The sequence below is a fragment of the Harpia harpyja genome, chromosome Z (genome assembly GCF_026419915.1).
Source record: "Harpia harpyja isolate bHarHar1 chromosome Z, bHarHar1 primary haplotype, whole genome shotgun sequence".
NCBI classification, from domain to species: Eukaryota; Metazoa; Chordata; class Aves; order Accipitriformes; family Accipitridae; genus Harpia; species Harpia harpyja.
In genome coordinates this window covers 74,173,323-74,187,921 of record NC_068969.1, presented here as the reverse complement: position 1 = coordinate 74,187,921, position 14,599 = coordinate 74,173,323, and the positions used below count along the sequence as shown (strand labels likewise).

The 14,599-nt window shown below is 41.0% G+C and overlaps 1 protein-coding gene across 3 annotated transcripts in view; it reads left to right on the top strand.

Annotated features, from left to right (window-relative positions):
- Window positions 1–14,599, top strand: part of TLE4 (TLE family member 4, transcriptional corepressor) — a 99,722-nt gene that overhangs the window by 71,194 nt on the left and 13,929 nt on the right. For all 3 annotated transcript variants that reach the window (XM_052777140.1, XM_052777139.1, XM_052777138.1), the window contains one exon: window positions 14,043–14,162. In XM_052777140.1, the coding sequence (XP_052633100.1) occupies window positions 14,043–14,162 (120 nt within the window). The remainder of the gene's footprint in view (window positions 1–14,042; window positions 14,163–14,599) is intronic.

Below are 14,599 nucleotides of genomic sequence, written 5' to 3'. Positions count from 1 at the left end.
AGCTGTGCTTTACCAGGAGAAGGCACAAGTTTCAGGAAGCTGAGACCTGGAAGCAGGAATGTGCTTCTGAAAAGAATTTGCATTGGAGTAACAATAGTTTTGAATGATTACAGGAGCAAGAAGGAGAGAGACAAGTGGTGTACTGTATAGGCTGAGATTGGATTGGGCTCACCTGAATCACAAAGTGATTATGCATCATGGTGCAAGATTTTTTTGCATAGTCTGGTGACAGATAGTAAGAAAATGGAGTGCTAAACTGGCCAGGTAGGAATAAGAGCGGAGATGGGAAAGAGCATTCAATAATGTAGCATGGGAAACTGTAAAATAATGAGACAAATGTAGAAGTATGACAGAGAGATGATGCCCTAAATCAGTGGTGCACAACCTTCAGCACAGAAGGTCTTTACTGGCAACTTGCCATGAGCCAGTGGACTGCACCTATTTTGCATATAATTTACATTGGATTTTAATCAGCTAAGCACACACCCTGTTTGTTTTTCTTATTTATGGAGTGCTGTAAGTACAAACACTGTATAGCACAATGCAATAAAAGATTGTGTACTCGGTGGGTTATAGTAAAAGGAATGACAATGGGAAGACTGGCTCTGCATTTTTGAAATCAGGAAGGTTTATCTGACATCTGGCTGTCTCTGACAAGGCCTTATACATTCTGAAGCACAGGTTTGAGTTTATTAGGCAGCTGCAAATTTGGATTTGTTCACATTTCAAATACAGAAGGTTAATTTGAGAAGAATAATTTCAAAGACAAACTTGCAGATAGCACATTTCCTGGTTAATGCTGTTACCCATGGGTAATTTAAAAAACAACAACAACAACAACCACCAGCAGTATTTTCTTCCTGAAATTTTGTTCAGAGTATTAAGTTAGTTATGTCTCAGATGTAGTGGCTTTAGGTTCTGGTGAATTTAGCCGATGACAGTTTTATACGCAATGCAGAAGTGTTTCCTCTTTTACATTTCCTATGTCTGTGTGATACAGATTTATGCAAACTAAGAATGGGCTAAAGTTATTATTTGTAGACATGCTAATTTCTGGAGTTTAGTATAGGCATTCTGTTACAGTAGTTGGACTGCTCTAGTCATCTAGTTGTGTTTTTGCTGATACAAGGAAGACTGATTATTTCCCCCCCTCCCCTCCCTTATTTTTCCATTTCAGTCTAGCATATTTAATGGATACATCCCTCTGATACTGGAGTACCTCCAAATCTTCAATACATTAATCCTCACAACAACCCTGTAAGGGAAGGAAATGCACTCTAGGCTTCTGAATTTCTGCCTATTTTATAGATAATGAACTGAGGCATGAAGAAGCTTAATTGACTTCACACAATCAGACGGAAAAGCAGACTACTGAACCTAGATTTCCCAAATATAAACACCGTTTTCCATCCTTCCCAGTTTTAGCTTTTTGCTCAGGCATCAGTGTTACCTTGTGATCCATTCTTACCTAATTCTTCCTTTTAAAACCTCTCAGTGGATTTGTGTCCCATGCATGGCAGGTGCATGCATGCTGCTCTCGGGTGGTAGCTCTTGTGGCCTAGTTTGCCAGCTCAATCCGTTTGGGCTAAACTGGTTGACTACCTAATCTCTGTATGTGTTTTTCAGAAAGGAAGCTTTGGTTGAATTTTCGCCTTCCTTTGGGGTTCGATTACATTGCTCTTGCGTGTGGTATGGACCTTTCATACCGCACGGGGTGGTAGGTGCAGCGGAATCGGCGGAAGACCGCTGCACTGTTGGGACACTCATGGCAAGGGGAGCATGTGTGCAGCGTCCCCCTTGGGCTAACCAGCCATCACGCAGCATATATACACCATGCCGCGAAGCACACTGCCGAAACCCCGGGGCTAATGCTAACCCGTCTTGGTAGCACACCACCGGTGCACCAGCAGCGTGACTCCCGACAGCCCAGCACCGTGCCCGAGCTGTTCCCCATCGTGTTACCTCTGGCCCCAGGGCCAGGCTAGCAGGGCTCTGCCACTTTCCATACGTGAAGCAAGATGGGTCAGCTGTGGATCAGGATTGTCAGCACAGTGGTTCACTGCCAGCTAGCAAGGTGCCCAGCATGGGCTGCTGCACGGCTGGAGGACTCTCCCAGGTTTCGTCCGGTGCTGCTGCGGAGGGAGCAGCCCCAGAGGTGGATGTGGGAATGTGATTTTTGTCAGTATTGAAAGCTCCCTGTGGGGAGAGCATGTGGGCAGGGAAGAAGGATTTCCATCTGCAGGCTGGAGCTCCAGATACAATTGTGCCTGCTGTGAAAGAGCTTGTTACACTTTCTCACTGTAAGGGCTCCATCTGGTGCTGTAGGTGTCTTTAAATGGAAATTTACGTTTACTGTCAGAACTAAAGTCTACACACAATGAGCAGTCTTATGGTCTTAGCAGTCACAACAAATGCTGAAAGCCTTTCCTTCACCTCCCACCCTGTAATATAAGGGGCCGAGAAGGACAGTGAAATGGAGGGGGACAAACTGGGCAGGTTCAGAACCTGTCCCCATCATAGTAGGAAGCGGTAATGAAGACCCACTTTAAAATTCAAGATTTTCTCTGTCTTAGGGCAGGATTTAGCTAGTTACTGAAAGTAAGCAAGGTGGTGTTGCAAGGAAACCAAGTCTGCTGTTGCTCAAGCAGCTGAGATGTTGGTTGATAAACAGTGCTGTGACTTCCAACTCAACCCCTTAAATTCTAGCTAGAGACTTGCTGGCAGTACTTTGTGTATTCGATGTAAAGTCACTCATCAGGACAAGCGTGCCCTATGTTGATGTCAAATTTGAAGGTGGTGTGTGCAGAGATCATCATAGTAGTCAAGCCCTGCATTAGGAAACACTTTGCTAGCTATTCTGACTTCTACCTTGAAAAGTCACGGTCTTGGCACCTACTAAGGAGTAGAAATGCACTGACAAACTGCTGCAGTCTGGGATTTAATAACCCTTCCCAACTGAGAAACCCATTTTACAAGTTATCCCATGCATCCTTCCCAGCAACTTTTTTTGCCTTCTCACTGTCTAGCTGCTTCAGTCTCATCTGGATCAGTCTTTACAACTAAAATAATTCCTGACTGTGCATAAAACCAAGCTGCTTGGTTAGGTGTCCATTAAAATATAGATGTTGGTTTTTAATGTACTCCAAAGCAAGTCCAAAAATGCTTGTCTTTGCTGTTGCACTACCTGAGTGAAGGGTGGCTAGAGGAAATTTTCCATATCGAGGAAGCTTGGGGAGGCTTTCCCTTAACCCTGTATGTAACTCCTGGTTTTATAGGGCTGCTTGGGCCTTTGATCTCCACACTCTTAATTGGCTCACAGGGAGGTTATTTACAGTCAACAAGAAAAGTAACTTGAACTTGTCATTTTAATAAACTTGTTACTTGCCAGATTCTCTAGAGGCATCCCAAATGGAAATAAACATCTTTCATTTTGTTTTATAAATAAATTCTAAAAATGGTTTCCTAGACAACCTTGATGAAATGTCAACTTCTTCTCAGATCTAAACCCACACCATAGGTATTGTTTTCTCCATCCCTGCTGGGTAATTTGTACACTGCAATAGTTTGTTTGGAAACATGCCTGTTGTTCTTTAAGATGTACTTAATGCTAGATTAGAGAACATAAGACTTTTTTTTTTTTCCCGTTTGTTTCCTGTTTCCACCAGCACATTTCTAAACCATTTAAAATAAAGAGCTTGAGCATGTGTAGTATTTAAAAACCTTTCACATGATGTTTTTAAAACAGATCAATTTCAGCATTAAAGTGTTAGGAATTCAGCCAAGGAAAATTCAGCTCAGGATTGTATAGTTATAATGATAATGTATTATACCCGTCTTCCTTGAAAATGATTGTAACAGTAGAGTTGAACCTAGTGAATTACATAATTTAGGAGCGTTTGCCAGAATGCTGTTTTAGGGGGATTACTGTAGTCTTCCCTTAACAAAAGCAAAGGGAAAGATGGATCGTATTATGAAGTACTTAAGTGAGAGAACAGTCTTCACAAATTATCTAAGATAACTCATTTGAATAGAACAGAAGGTCATGTGTGTGCATGCCAGTTATCACACTTAACTACTTGGCAGAGTGTAGCGGGAGTACAAGAGGGAGATTTTTGCTTTTCCTCTTCTCTAGCCTGAATTAAAAATGTATTGGCTGCTCATTGCTGACATAAAAACATTTCCAGCTAGCCCAAAGTTAGTATTTGATTGTGCTTTTAATGTTTAAAAAATTAACAGTGTGACCTGTCTAATGTAAATAATGAAAGGTCCAGAAAAGTAAAAGCTACTGCTGCTTCTCATGGCAAAGCTCTAAGATGTTCAGGAATTGTAATGCATCTAAAAATCTGGCAGAAAGGACTGTGTGTTTTATTTTTTCAGTCTTCAAAGTAGGTGTTGTACATATAATGTGCTATTATATATTGATGTAACTGCTTTAAGGCTGAGTGCAGGATCTGTGTTTCCACCACTCCTCTATCCGTTCCACTTACCAGAGTCCTTGATTTGAAGAAAGAGACTGGGGACAATTATTTTTTCAGCAGACTGAGGTCCAGATTCAGAGTGGCGCGCAGTAGGCATCTAAAGTTCAGCACATATGTACGTTCCTCTGATTTCTTTATCTGCCTTGTGGCTTTCCTGAGATCAAAGTGTGTGCCTCAAATCTGGCATCTGCTTGAGTGCTTTCCTGAATAGGAAATGGGATAATTTCCTGAAAAAGGGTCTTGGGAGCACAAGTAAGTGAGTGTAGATGAAGTGAGGCAGATATAATGGGCTTGGATGTTATTTGGGCAGGGAGGCGAACAGTAGTGCTCAAAGGTTTCTTTCTGGAAGGTATTTTTATAGATGGTTGAGAGAATGGTTTGCTTCAGAATCAGCATGAACTGGAATTTGCAAATATTTAATAGCACCCAGCCATGTTTTATCCACCTGCCCAATTAAGAGACTAGTTGGATAATGAATTCTGTTTTCACTGGGCGCTTAGCAGTAGCTCTGGCTTCCTAAATCATGTAGGGTGCTAGAAAAGCATAAAATATATCGAGTCTTAAGAAGCCACACAAGATCTGACAGGGAAAGAGATGAGCGAATTGCCAGTCTCTTAGTTAATACCTGAGAAAAACACGTGAACATGTTTCTGCTGATGGAAGGCATTGGGATGTGGAGTGAATGTTTGTATTGAATTTTAGGGTGCTGTTTGTAATCGTGGTAGCCTCTTGAAGGCTACCTCTTTTCCCATCATTTTACTACTGATCAAGTCAGGAACAAATAGGATTAAAAATGGGAGGAAGGGAGGGAACAAGTCAGAAAGTGTGGAAAGAGATAATCAGATCTATCCGTGAAGTATTCAGTTAAAACAATAATTTGCTTTGTTTTCTTATCATCTGCTAGGTCATCTCTGCAGCAAAACAACTATAAAATTCTTTAGAGACAAACAGGCAGAAGGAAAGAAAATGAAAGTGTTTTTCCCTGAAGGGTTGATACATATGGATAGATTGGAAAGGAACAGAAATGTGAAAATTCAAAACTGATGCCTTTGCTGTGAATATAGCCTACGTTAGATGTGACCAAAACTAAAATGTGGGGCACTGGGGCACAGTACCTGATTGAAAGCAGCTAAACGGAGTGCCTCGTGGGACTGTCTTCAGACGTGATCTCTGTGGTTTTAAAGCAATAAAAAAAAGGCTAAGTAGTGCTAGGCTATATCCTTCTGGTCATAATGAAGAATTAGATAGGGAATGTAAATCCCAGGAGAAAGTTGTTAGGACCTGTCACATGAAAACTGAATCCACTTAGCTATCCCCAGAGAAGGCAACGCTTAAAGCCTGATCATTACCACTTTAACATAGAAAATCTGGGGGGCGTTAAGTGTGTGTATTTTTTACCTCCTAACCTCTGTTGCTGGTACTGACGAGATTTTTATAACCCCTGTGGCTTGAGCCTCTGCAGGAAAGCGTGTGCGTTCAGCTTGGCTCAGTGCCGTACAGTCCATTTTAATCACTGTGCAAAGTGAAAGGATAACAGTTTTACTGTGGTGCTTGGTCTGAAAAGAGGGCTCTAAGCAAAAGACGGTTATTCTTCAGAGGGATTTCGTGATTCTTGCAGATATTTTTTAACTAAGCGTAAAGCATACTGACACAAGCCTTTAATGGCTATCATAAAACATTCCCTCTTTAGTGTTTTTCTTACTATTCTAAAAACTAACTGAATCACCTTGTGTGTTCTGTTTAAATTCAGTCACTATGAAAATGTAATCAGTGTTAATATTCTGGAGGTATGTTGGATGTTGGGAATTTTCTGTGCACATCCGTCATCAGCTTTTGAAGAACGCTCACAGAGCACTGCTGTTTTTCCTTGCGTCATGGCATGCGGCTGAATCAAAGCCTGTAATGCAGGCTGGTGATTATCCTGCTCTCTCCCTTTCATAGTGGTGAGCCCACAATTAAATTGCTGCATTGAATGCTCGGGCTGGTTGAGCTTTTTCTTATCCTGTGATTGCCTGCTCTCCCTTGCTCTTTCTCCCTAGTTAACTCCCAATACGCTCTTCTCTCTTTCTGTTTCTGTTTTGCTAGAGCTGCTCAAACTGTTCCAGGTGTCTGCTGAAGGAGATAGCATGAAAGATCAGTAATTTGAACCCCAAATAAATGTTCGAGGAGAGGAGAGCTGTAGTTCCATGTTTCCTTGGCACTGCGGTTCCTCGGATTTCAGAAGATGATTATATTTACCTTCAGTTCTTCTGAATCTCTGTAACTCAGTGGCCTTTGACCCCTTCATTTCAATGTGTCTGATTTTGGTTAAAGTAACATTCAGGGGTTTGTGTGCTGTGAAGACCAACATGCAGTTTGTCCCGGATTTTGCCATTTATTTTCTAAAATGCCAGCAGCATGGTTTTCTGTGTCTGGTAGCATTTCCAAGCTTGCGCCTGCCTTTGTTACCCGGGAGCGCTTTTCTTTCCTGGGATCATTAGGGACAGAATTCCTTTGCAGCCTGCATATGCCCTGGGGCTCACCCGATGTATTGCCTACACCAGTTGCAATATGTGCCTTAACACCTTGCAAATCTTTTCACTCGGTCCAAATTACCTGCTCTGCTCTGTGCTGAAGCATGTGGTCTTAGTTTGGGGTCTGTTCAAAGGGGAGGAGGTTGAAGTGCAGGGTGGTGAATGGAGAGTGGATCAGGTGAATTGCTCTGTGGATTAAAGGGGAGGATGTTTGACAATGCCTGGGTTGTGTTACCATCAATTAAATTCAATATTTACGTGTTGGCAGATGTGGACGAGAGTAGACTTGATGGTAAATGTAATCTGTGAACTTTGAAGCTTCTGTAAACCTATCAGAAGTGTTTAACTCCTTTTCCTGCCCATCTGTTTCTTTTTCTTTTGTTCCCTGCTGAAACCAGGTCCTTTGTTCAAACTGTCTTGCTTACCAAAGGGTGCTTGTTATTCTTGCCACACACCTTGATTTCACTACCTTCATGTGCCTGTGCTAAGATATACTTTAACCTAAACCTGTCTTTCCTTTTTGTCTCACAGCTATGTTCCTCTACTGCTTCGCTGCTTGTACTTAAGCTGCATCAGTTCTTCTCTCCATCCTTTGACTCTCACAGTGTCAGTAGTGATTAGGCCTTATGTGTGTTGTATTCTTCAGCCAGTGATTACTGGAGAAGCTGTATTTTAAAGGATTTATTGCAAAAATCCGTCTGTGAAAGGCTAGCCGCCAACCCTCACCATTGCTTTAAACACCTACTTTTCTTGCCACCACCGTGCACCTGTACACCAGGAGGGGCCGGAGGAACAACAGCACATGCTGATAGGATTATACGTCAAAATTGCTACGTATCTCCAACTTCTGCTGTGTGGCCTGCTTAGCTTTTCCAGCAAATTGATAAGTGTATGTTGAAATACGACTGGAATTCACGTGTACAGCCGTAGTGGTTTATTGTTCATTTTATCACCCATTTCATAACATCTAGACTTTGATGCTTCTAATTAGCTTAGATTAAATATCGCAGTGGCACCACCAGGTCAAGCAGATCACCAGTGTAAACAGTTACACGGGTATTTTTAACGGGTATTTTTAAAGAAATTACACACACATATATGTAATGTATGTACATATCTATACTTCTGTGCACGTAAAACTTTTGAGAACACTTGTGTTTCGAAGACTTAACTGCTGAGCCTACACATTCTCTTTATGCTGGACTTCTTCATGGCTGTCGTGTTGCTCTTGCAGCAGCACTGCACATCTAGACTTTGATGTTTTTTATGACATACTTATCCACTAATTAACTTCATTAATTTTGCAATTAGTGAAGTTAATTAGTGGGTAAAAATGCTATATAAAACTTCAAAGTTTGCATTTTAATCATAGTTTGTATTAAAAATAATTATCACACACTTGATTACTAAACTCAATCCAGTTAGCTCAGACAGGGTCATGTGATATTAAAACCAGCTTTGTTCTGTATCTTTCCTAGCTAGTTAGTAGAATTTTTCACTAACAATTACTGAGACTTTGTCTGGTGTCTGAAAATGCAGCTATGGGAAAAAGGCAGCGACTGAGCCAAAAAAAAAAAAAATTTTTTTCTTCATGGTATGGCTGAGTGGAAGTTGGGTTTCAGTTTGGGTAAGTAGAGAAGCAAGTTAGAAAAGGGGGAGGTGAAAATATTTTAAAAGTTCACCATGACTGGTGATATATGTGGGAACAATACTTGGCTACCAGTCTCCCCTCTTCTGGTGAGCTGTTTTGGAAGAGATGTGCTCCAGGCTGTACTGCCTGACTGTGTCAGCCTGTTCATGATCAACTGCATAGACCTAAAGGGAAAGACATGGTAGGGAAAATCCGCTTGCTTAAGTAAGGACAACAAAGGGGGGATGTTGGAAAATTAAAGCAAAGAGCACAATATCTGTGACACTGGAGTGGATACTGGGATGTAGTAATAGCAATAGTAGTAATGTAGTAGTAATAGTAATAATAATGATAACAACAAAAAGGCGTGGTAGCAGCGTAGGTGTGGGTGACCTCAGGAGCACAACCACTATGCAAACACTCCATATGATGTCTATAGAGCAGCCCACAGCGTTTCACACCATTTCCCTCAGGTTAATAAAAGTAATGTACCTGTGCCTGTGAGTGTATGTAAATAAATGCATTTTTTTTAGACAGGTAGGTGTTGCCTTATGGTTAGAGCCATGCAGAAGGTTTGCTGTTTCAGAGCTCTTGGCTACAGTTTTTCTCCCTAGGTGCGTGGTCTTGGTGGGCTGTGCTGAACTGCCCCTTCCTTTTGCCCCGGGTGTTTCTTACGCCCTATCCTGTCAAGCTCGCTGGTGGGACTTCTTCCACCTCGTACCACTCATTACTCACCAGAGCAGTTTCTGTTTCATCCCTTGCATGTCAGAAGTCGCAGCACTCATTTCCTTTTTTTATTGCATTTCTGATTTAAGCATACAATTTTATCTTAGAGAGCCCAGTGCTCCAAGCCCAAGCCTGGCAGTGCCTGAGTCCAAGCTCTGGCACTGGTACATCCATCTACAACATTGGCACCAGCCAACCAAGCAGCATTACTGCCTGGTCGTTTCCCTGCGATGCATATTGTATGCATTTTTATAGTTTCTTTTATACTTTCAACAGACTTTATAACAGCAATAATGTCATTCAGATAATTACACCATAATTGACCTTAGCGTTGAGCATCCTTGGCTTTTACTGCAGTTTGCTTAATACTTCAGGATGGTCAATTATCTCGTAATTCCCACTTTGTTGGGAATTATTGTTTTAATTATTACACTCCAAATACATCATTTTGGCACAGTAGTAAGGGTACGCTGGGGAATGATCATATTCGTGAATGCTTTAAAGAGTTACCAGCTTTATCATGTGGGAGGGCTTTTCATCCTGTCATCTCTAGTCATTACTTTTAACACTGATTTCATTTAATTATCACTTAGTCTGCTCAGGCCAGGTCTTCATCTGCAGGAGCTAGCATATGGGGAGTTGGGGCTTGCAGGATTTGAGAGCAGTTGGATCGCTATGCAATCTGACCATATTGATTTCTTTTCTGCCATGTTGCGGTGTAAGTCATCTATGTTAATGCAGGTAACTTCCAGTGGAAGCTGGTAGTAAACTGGTGATTTTTTTTTTTTTTTCCTAGCATCTTGAAGTATTAATTATCCCAAATCGACAGCGAGCACGCTGATGTTTGCCCTGTTACTGGTGAGAATTTTACAGCTGCGTAAGAGGCTTGTATGGCCCTCTTTATGTTCATTTAATTTGCGCCTGTGTGCCACTGGTACTCCACCAGGAGCAGCGCCCTGCCAATGTTGGAGAGAAAACAGTGGTCCTTGTGGCAGGAGATCTTTTCAGTTAGCGCTGTGCTCAGCACTGCCCAAAACAGAGACTGAAGCATAGCATGCCATGCTTTACAGCCTAGTGCAAAAGATACTGTGGGTCCAGCACTGGCGACACACCGTTCCACTTAAATTACGTGAACAAGGCAACGTGCTCAGCCTTTCTGTAAATGTGTATGTTCAGTTGCATTTTGTCAGCATTCTGTGGTGTATTTAACATGAATAAAAGTGTTCTACCTAAGCAGAATAAGGAAAAAGGTACGTTTTGCTAAAACAGAAACTAAATATAACCTACTTTCACCAAAGAGTATTTTTTCCTATGTCTGATCTAATTATTATATGTGAGCAAAATCAGTGTTGGTTAGTAGGAAAACGCTACTCTCCAGTAGATTAACACATTTTATTGAAGAAAACAGCACTGTGAAAAGACTTTATTTCTCTGTAAATTTTAATAGTTACTAAAATGAGGACTCCAGCCCATTAAGTTACAGCCTGCCAAGTCATAATGCTGAATCACTTAATTTCTCTAAGTACCTATCCTATTCCAGCTTCTTAAAGGCAGCTGTTCAGAGATCATCAATGTTTTAATCAAGGAACAGGGCAGAGTCTGACAGCTAAACAGTGTGCTTTGATGGAGGTTTTCTTGTACAGTCTGCAAATACAAGGACCTCTGTTGGAGTATGCAGACTTGCACACTCAGGAGCCAAGGTGTGGGTGGGTACAGGATTATATGTAGGAATCTGATGTCAGCGGAAACCATGAGGACTTTGTTACATCCCAGTATTTCTCACTGAAGATAGATCCTTACAAGTGTTTGTAGGCTGAAAAGCTGTTGCAAACAATAGTGGGAACTCAATATGGGTAATAATGATATCCCTTGCACACTGGAAATAGTAGGTGTTAGGTCTATAGGAAGGTCTAGACCATAGCTCATTGGCTGTGTACATGACTTAGCATAAGAGATAAATTTAGATCTGTCAGCACCCAGAGCTCCCATGAAGTCAGAGATCTTTATGTGGCAGGTGCATTACATGTTGAAGGGAAAAGAGGCTAGTACTGCGGGGGTATGGATTGTCTGGCTCCATGCAAGGAGAGGGGTTAGACAGTTAAAAGTGAGAATGTTTAGATTTGTTCTGTAGTAATTGACTCTTGAGGCAAAATAATGTTAGTCCTAGTACACTGGCCAGTTTTCAGTTTGGGAAATGAGATTCTGCCTGCTTTCAATAGGTGAGTTGTCTCTGTTTTTCTAATACCAGGTGAGATACCACAGCAAGATCTTTTCATGTTGGTATCAGGTCTGATCTGTCTTTGAAGTAATAAACCATTAAGCAGTGTGCATTGCCCCGATGCCCAGTGTGGTGCTCATCCTTTATGTGCTAGTGATAATTAGCTACTTTATCATTCTAGTAGGGAGCTTTAATTTATTACTTTATTAAGCAGTGAAATCAAAGATTAAAATGGTATCTATAGCACATAGCTAACTAGATTGTGAAAAATGAAACTGTATGGTTTCAAATTTATGAAAATAAATATTTCTATTTAAATAAGTGCAGTAGTTTAATTCTTTAGACACCACTCTAATTTGTAGTTTACTGGTGATTATTTTTCTTTGTTTTAAAGCAGATTGCTTTCTGTAGGGTGAAGTTGAGAAATAATGAATTGAATTCACATTACAAGCTACTGCTTCCCAAACTGTAAATGAATATAAATGTAATAGGAGCACACTATTAAAATCTTTTGCAAAAGACTATGCTCTATCGTTGCAGTAAACAAATACATTTTTCAAGCCATCAGTTCATTTAATGTTGCATTTCTGCTTTGCCTTTATTTTAAGGGCTTCTGTGCCTACTGTCCCCAAATGTCTTAACATGTGTTGTCCCTTCAGAGCAAAAAATAACATTGTTAGTTTGTGTCATTTACTGTAATAGTTGATTAATGATTTGCTTTAAAGCTAAATCAGTGAATGTATTTTAAGATGTATTTGCTTAGGTTGGGAAATCCTTGTCTACCTATTTTATACTGTTGGGGAGAGAGAGAGAGCGGGAGGCAGGCAGGGAAGTGGGAAAGGCCTAGGCTGTGTTCAGCACTAACTTTTTTCTAAAATTTTTATTTCCACTCACTGTACTTAGAAGGTAATTAACAATTGCCAATCAAAAAGATGGAAGGTTTTTGCAAATTCCACCACTCATTAATCTGAGCTGCTGTTGACAAGAATTGGAAATTTTAGAGAAGTGGAGAGGAGGACCTGAGTGTCCCAGCAGGGAGAAATGTTCTCTCATGTGACTTGGGCAACAACCACAGCTTAACTTCTGTGGTTAAGTGTTCCTAATCGTTATCAGAAGTTTGTGGTGTAGTAAGTTAATGAAAAGAAGAAATTTGGTAATAGTTATGGAACAGAAGTTGCACAATGTAAATGCTAATTTCTTGGTATACATTCCTCATAGTAGCTATAAAATAAACCTAGGGAGGTGTGCACTAAAACCCCCACAACCAAAATGCTGTGTTATACAGTTTTATGCGGAACAACAGCTGTCCATAGTGTGTGGAGAAAGAACACCAAAAACAGTGTTTCTGGATGAATGGGAGGATCTAAAATCCGGCAGTAAGGACTTCTTTGGTTGTTGTTCCTTCCACCCCCTTACATAAGGAGGACAGAGAGATGGAAACAGTCAGCAGGGTTTCAACTGAGAATTACTTTCATCTTCATTCCTGTCAGCTCCAATTCTGCAAAATGCATGAACACATCCTTACTTATGTACGTTCAACCATTGACTTCAGTGTGAGATAAAGTTTAGCACATGCTTAAATGCTTTCTTGAACTAGGGCCAAAAGCTGGTGCTGCTGCTAAAATCAATCCCAGAGGGCACTTTGCATCTTTCATTACTTCCCTTTTTGTATACTAACATACAGGCTCCACCAAGCTTCGGAAATATGGTAGGAGTTGATAAACGTCGCCTGCCTTGTTTAAAGGAGAAGAGCAGAATTGCTGGATGACAGTACATAAAGTACATAATATCTTCCTTTCTCTCCTGTTCTCTACGCATGCTCTTTAATGATCATTACTAAGCGAGGGCTGCAGAATGGCAAGAGACTTAGTGAGCCACTGCATTGTGTTACTGTCTACTGCAGGCACAGCCTGTAGTTGTAAAAGGCGCCAAAATAAAATGACTAAGCAAGTTTAGGTGTTTTCCCCTGTTCTGTACTGCTTTGAGACTGGTCAGGAGCTTGCTTCTTTCTTTGCTAGAAATCTCCATTCAAACGTTTGCTGAAGTGTCACTTACCTTGAGCCACTTTGTTCTTCTTGATTTACACAGACAAACACACACAGATACACACCCACCCCCCTCTTCAGGGAGTATTGATTTAACCCTGCATATTTGTAGAGGAAACAAGCCAAAACCAGGCCAATGCACAGTAATCATAAAATGGTCCAAAGTAGCTCTGCATTCATCCTGTTGACACTGCAGATGGCAACTATGATCTGTCGGCTGATTGCCTTTATCTGTCTCTTGCAGTGCATTGTGCACTTTTAATACCAGACACTTGCTGGGTAGCTATCACTGATTAAAACCCAAAGTGCTATCTGTGAGAACAACTCCAAATCATATTATTGGGTTAAGTTGTATTGAGGGATAGTGACAAATGAACCACTGTTTTGAATAAGCATCTGATGATGTTTTCTTCATCTCTCTTCTGACTGCAGAGCTCTTCTGTATCTCCCTCAGCCAGTTTCAGAACAGCAGAAAAGCACAGAAATTCAACAGATTATTCTTCAGATAGTAAAAAACAGAAAACAGAAGAGAAGGAAATAGCAGCTCGTTATGTGAGTAAATTGTCTACATTGTGTGTTATGGAACGTAAGTGTTCCTCTGTAATTTCACCTGATTCCTGCCACTTAACATACTAAAATTGAGGGTCAAATTTTTAACAGGTTCTTACTGCCTGTCTCTAACATCTGTGCTGGGTGGAAGGTTTTGGTGTGTAGGATTGATAGGGTTTTTAACAATATAAATACAGAGCATCTGGAAGGCATGTGACAAGGGGACTGAGCATTAGGCTGGGACTTGGTAGATCTGGACTCTAGCTTGGCTCTGCTTCTCAGTGCAGTGCAACTTCGGGTGAGGATTTTCATCCTGTGTCCTTGTTCATCAGTGTGACAACTGGGAAGAATGCTGTAGCTGTGGCATCCTGTTAAGCAGAAGCCCCTATAGGTGACCTAAATATTATAATTGTATTACCACAAGCTTGGTAAAAGTAAAT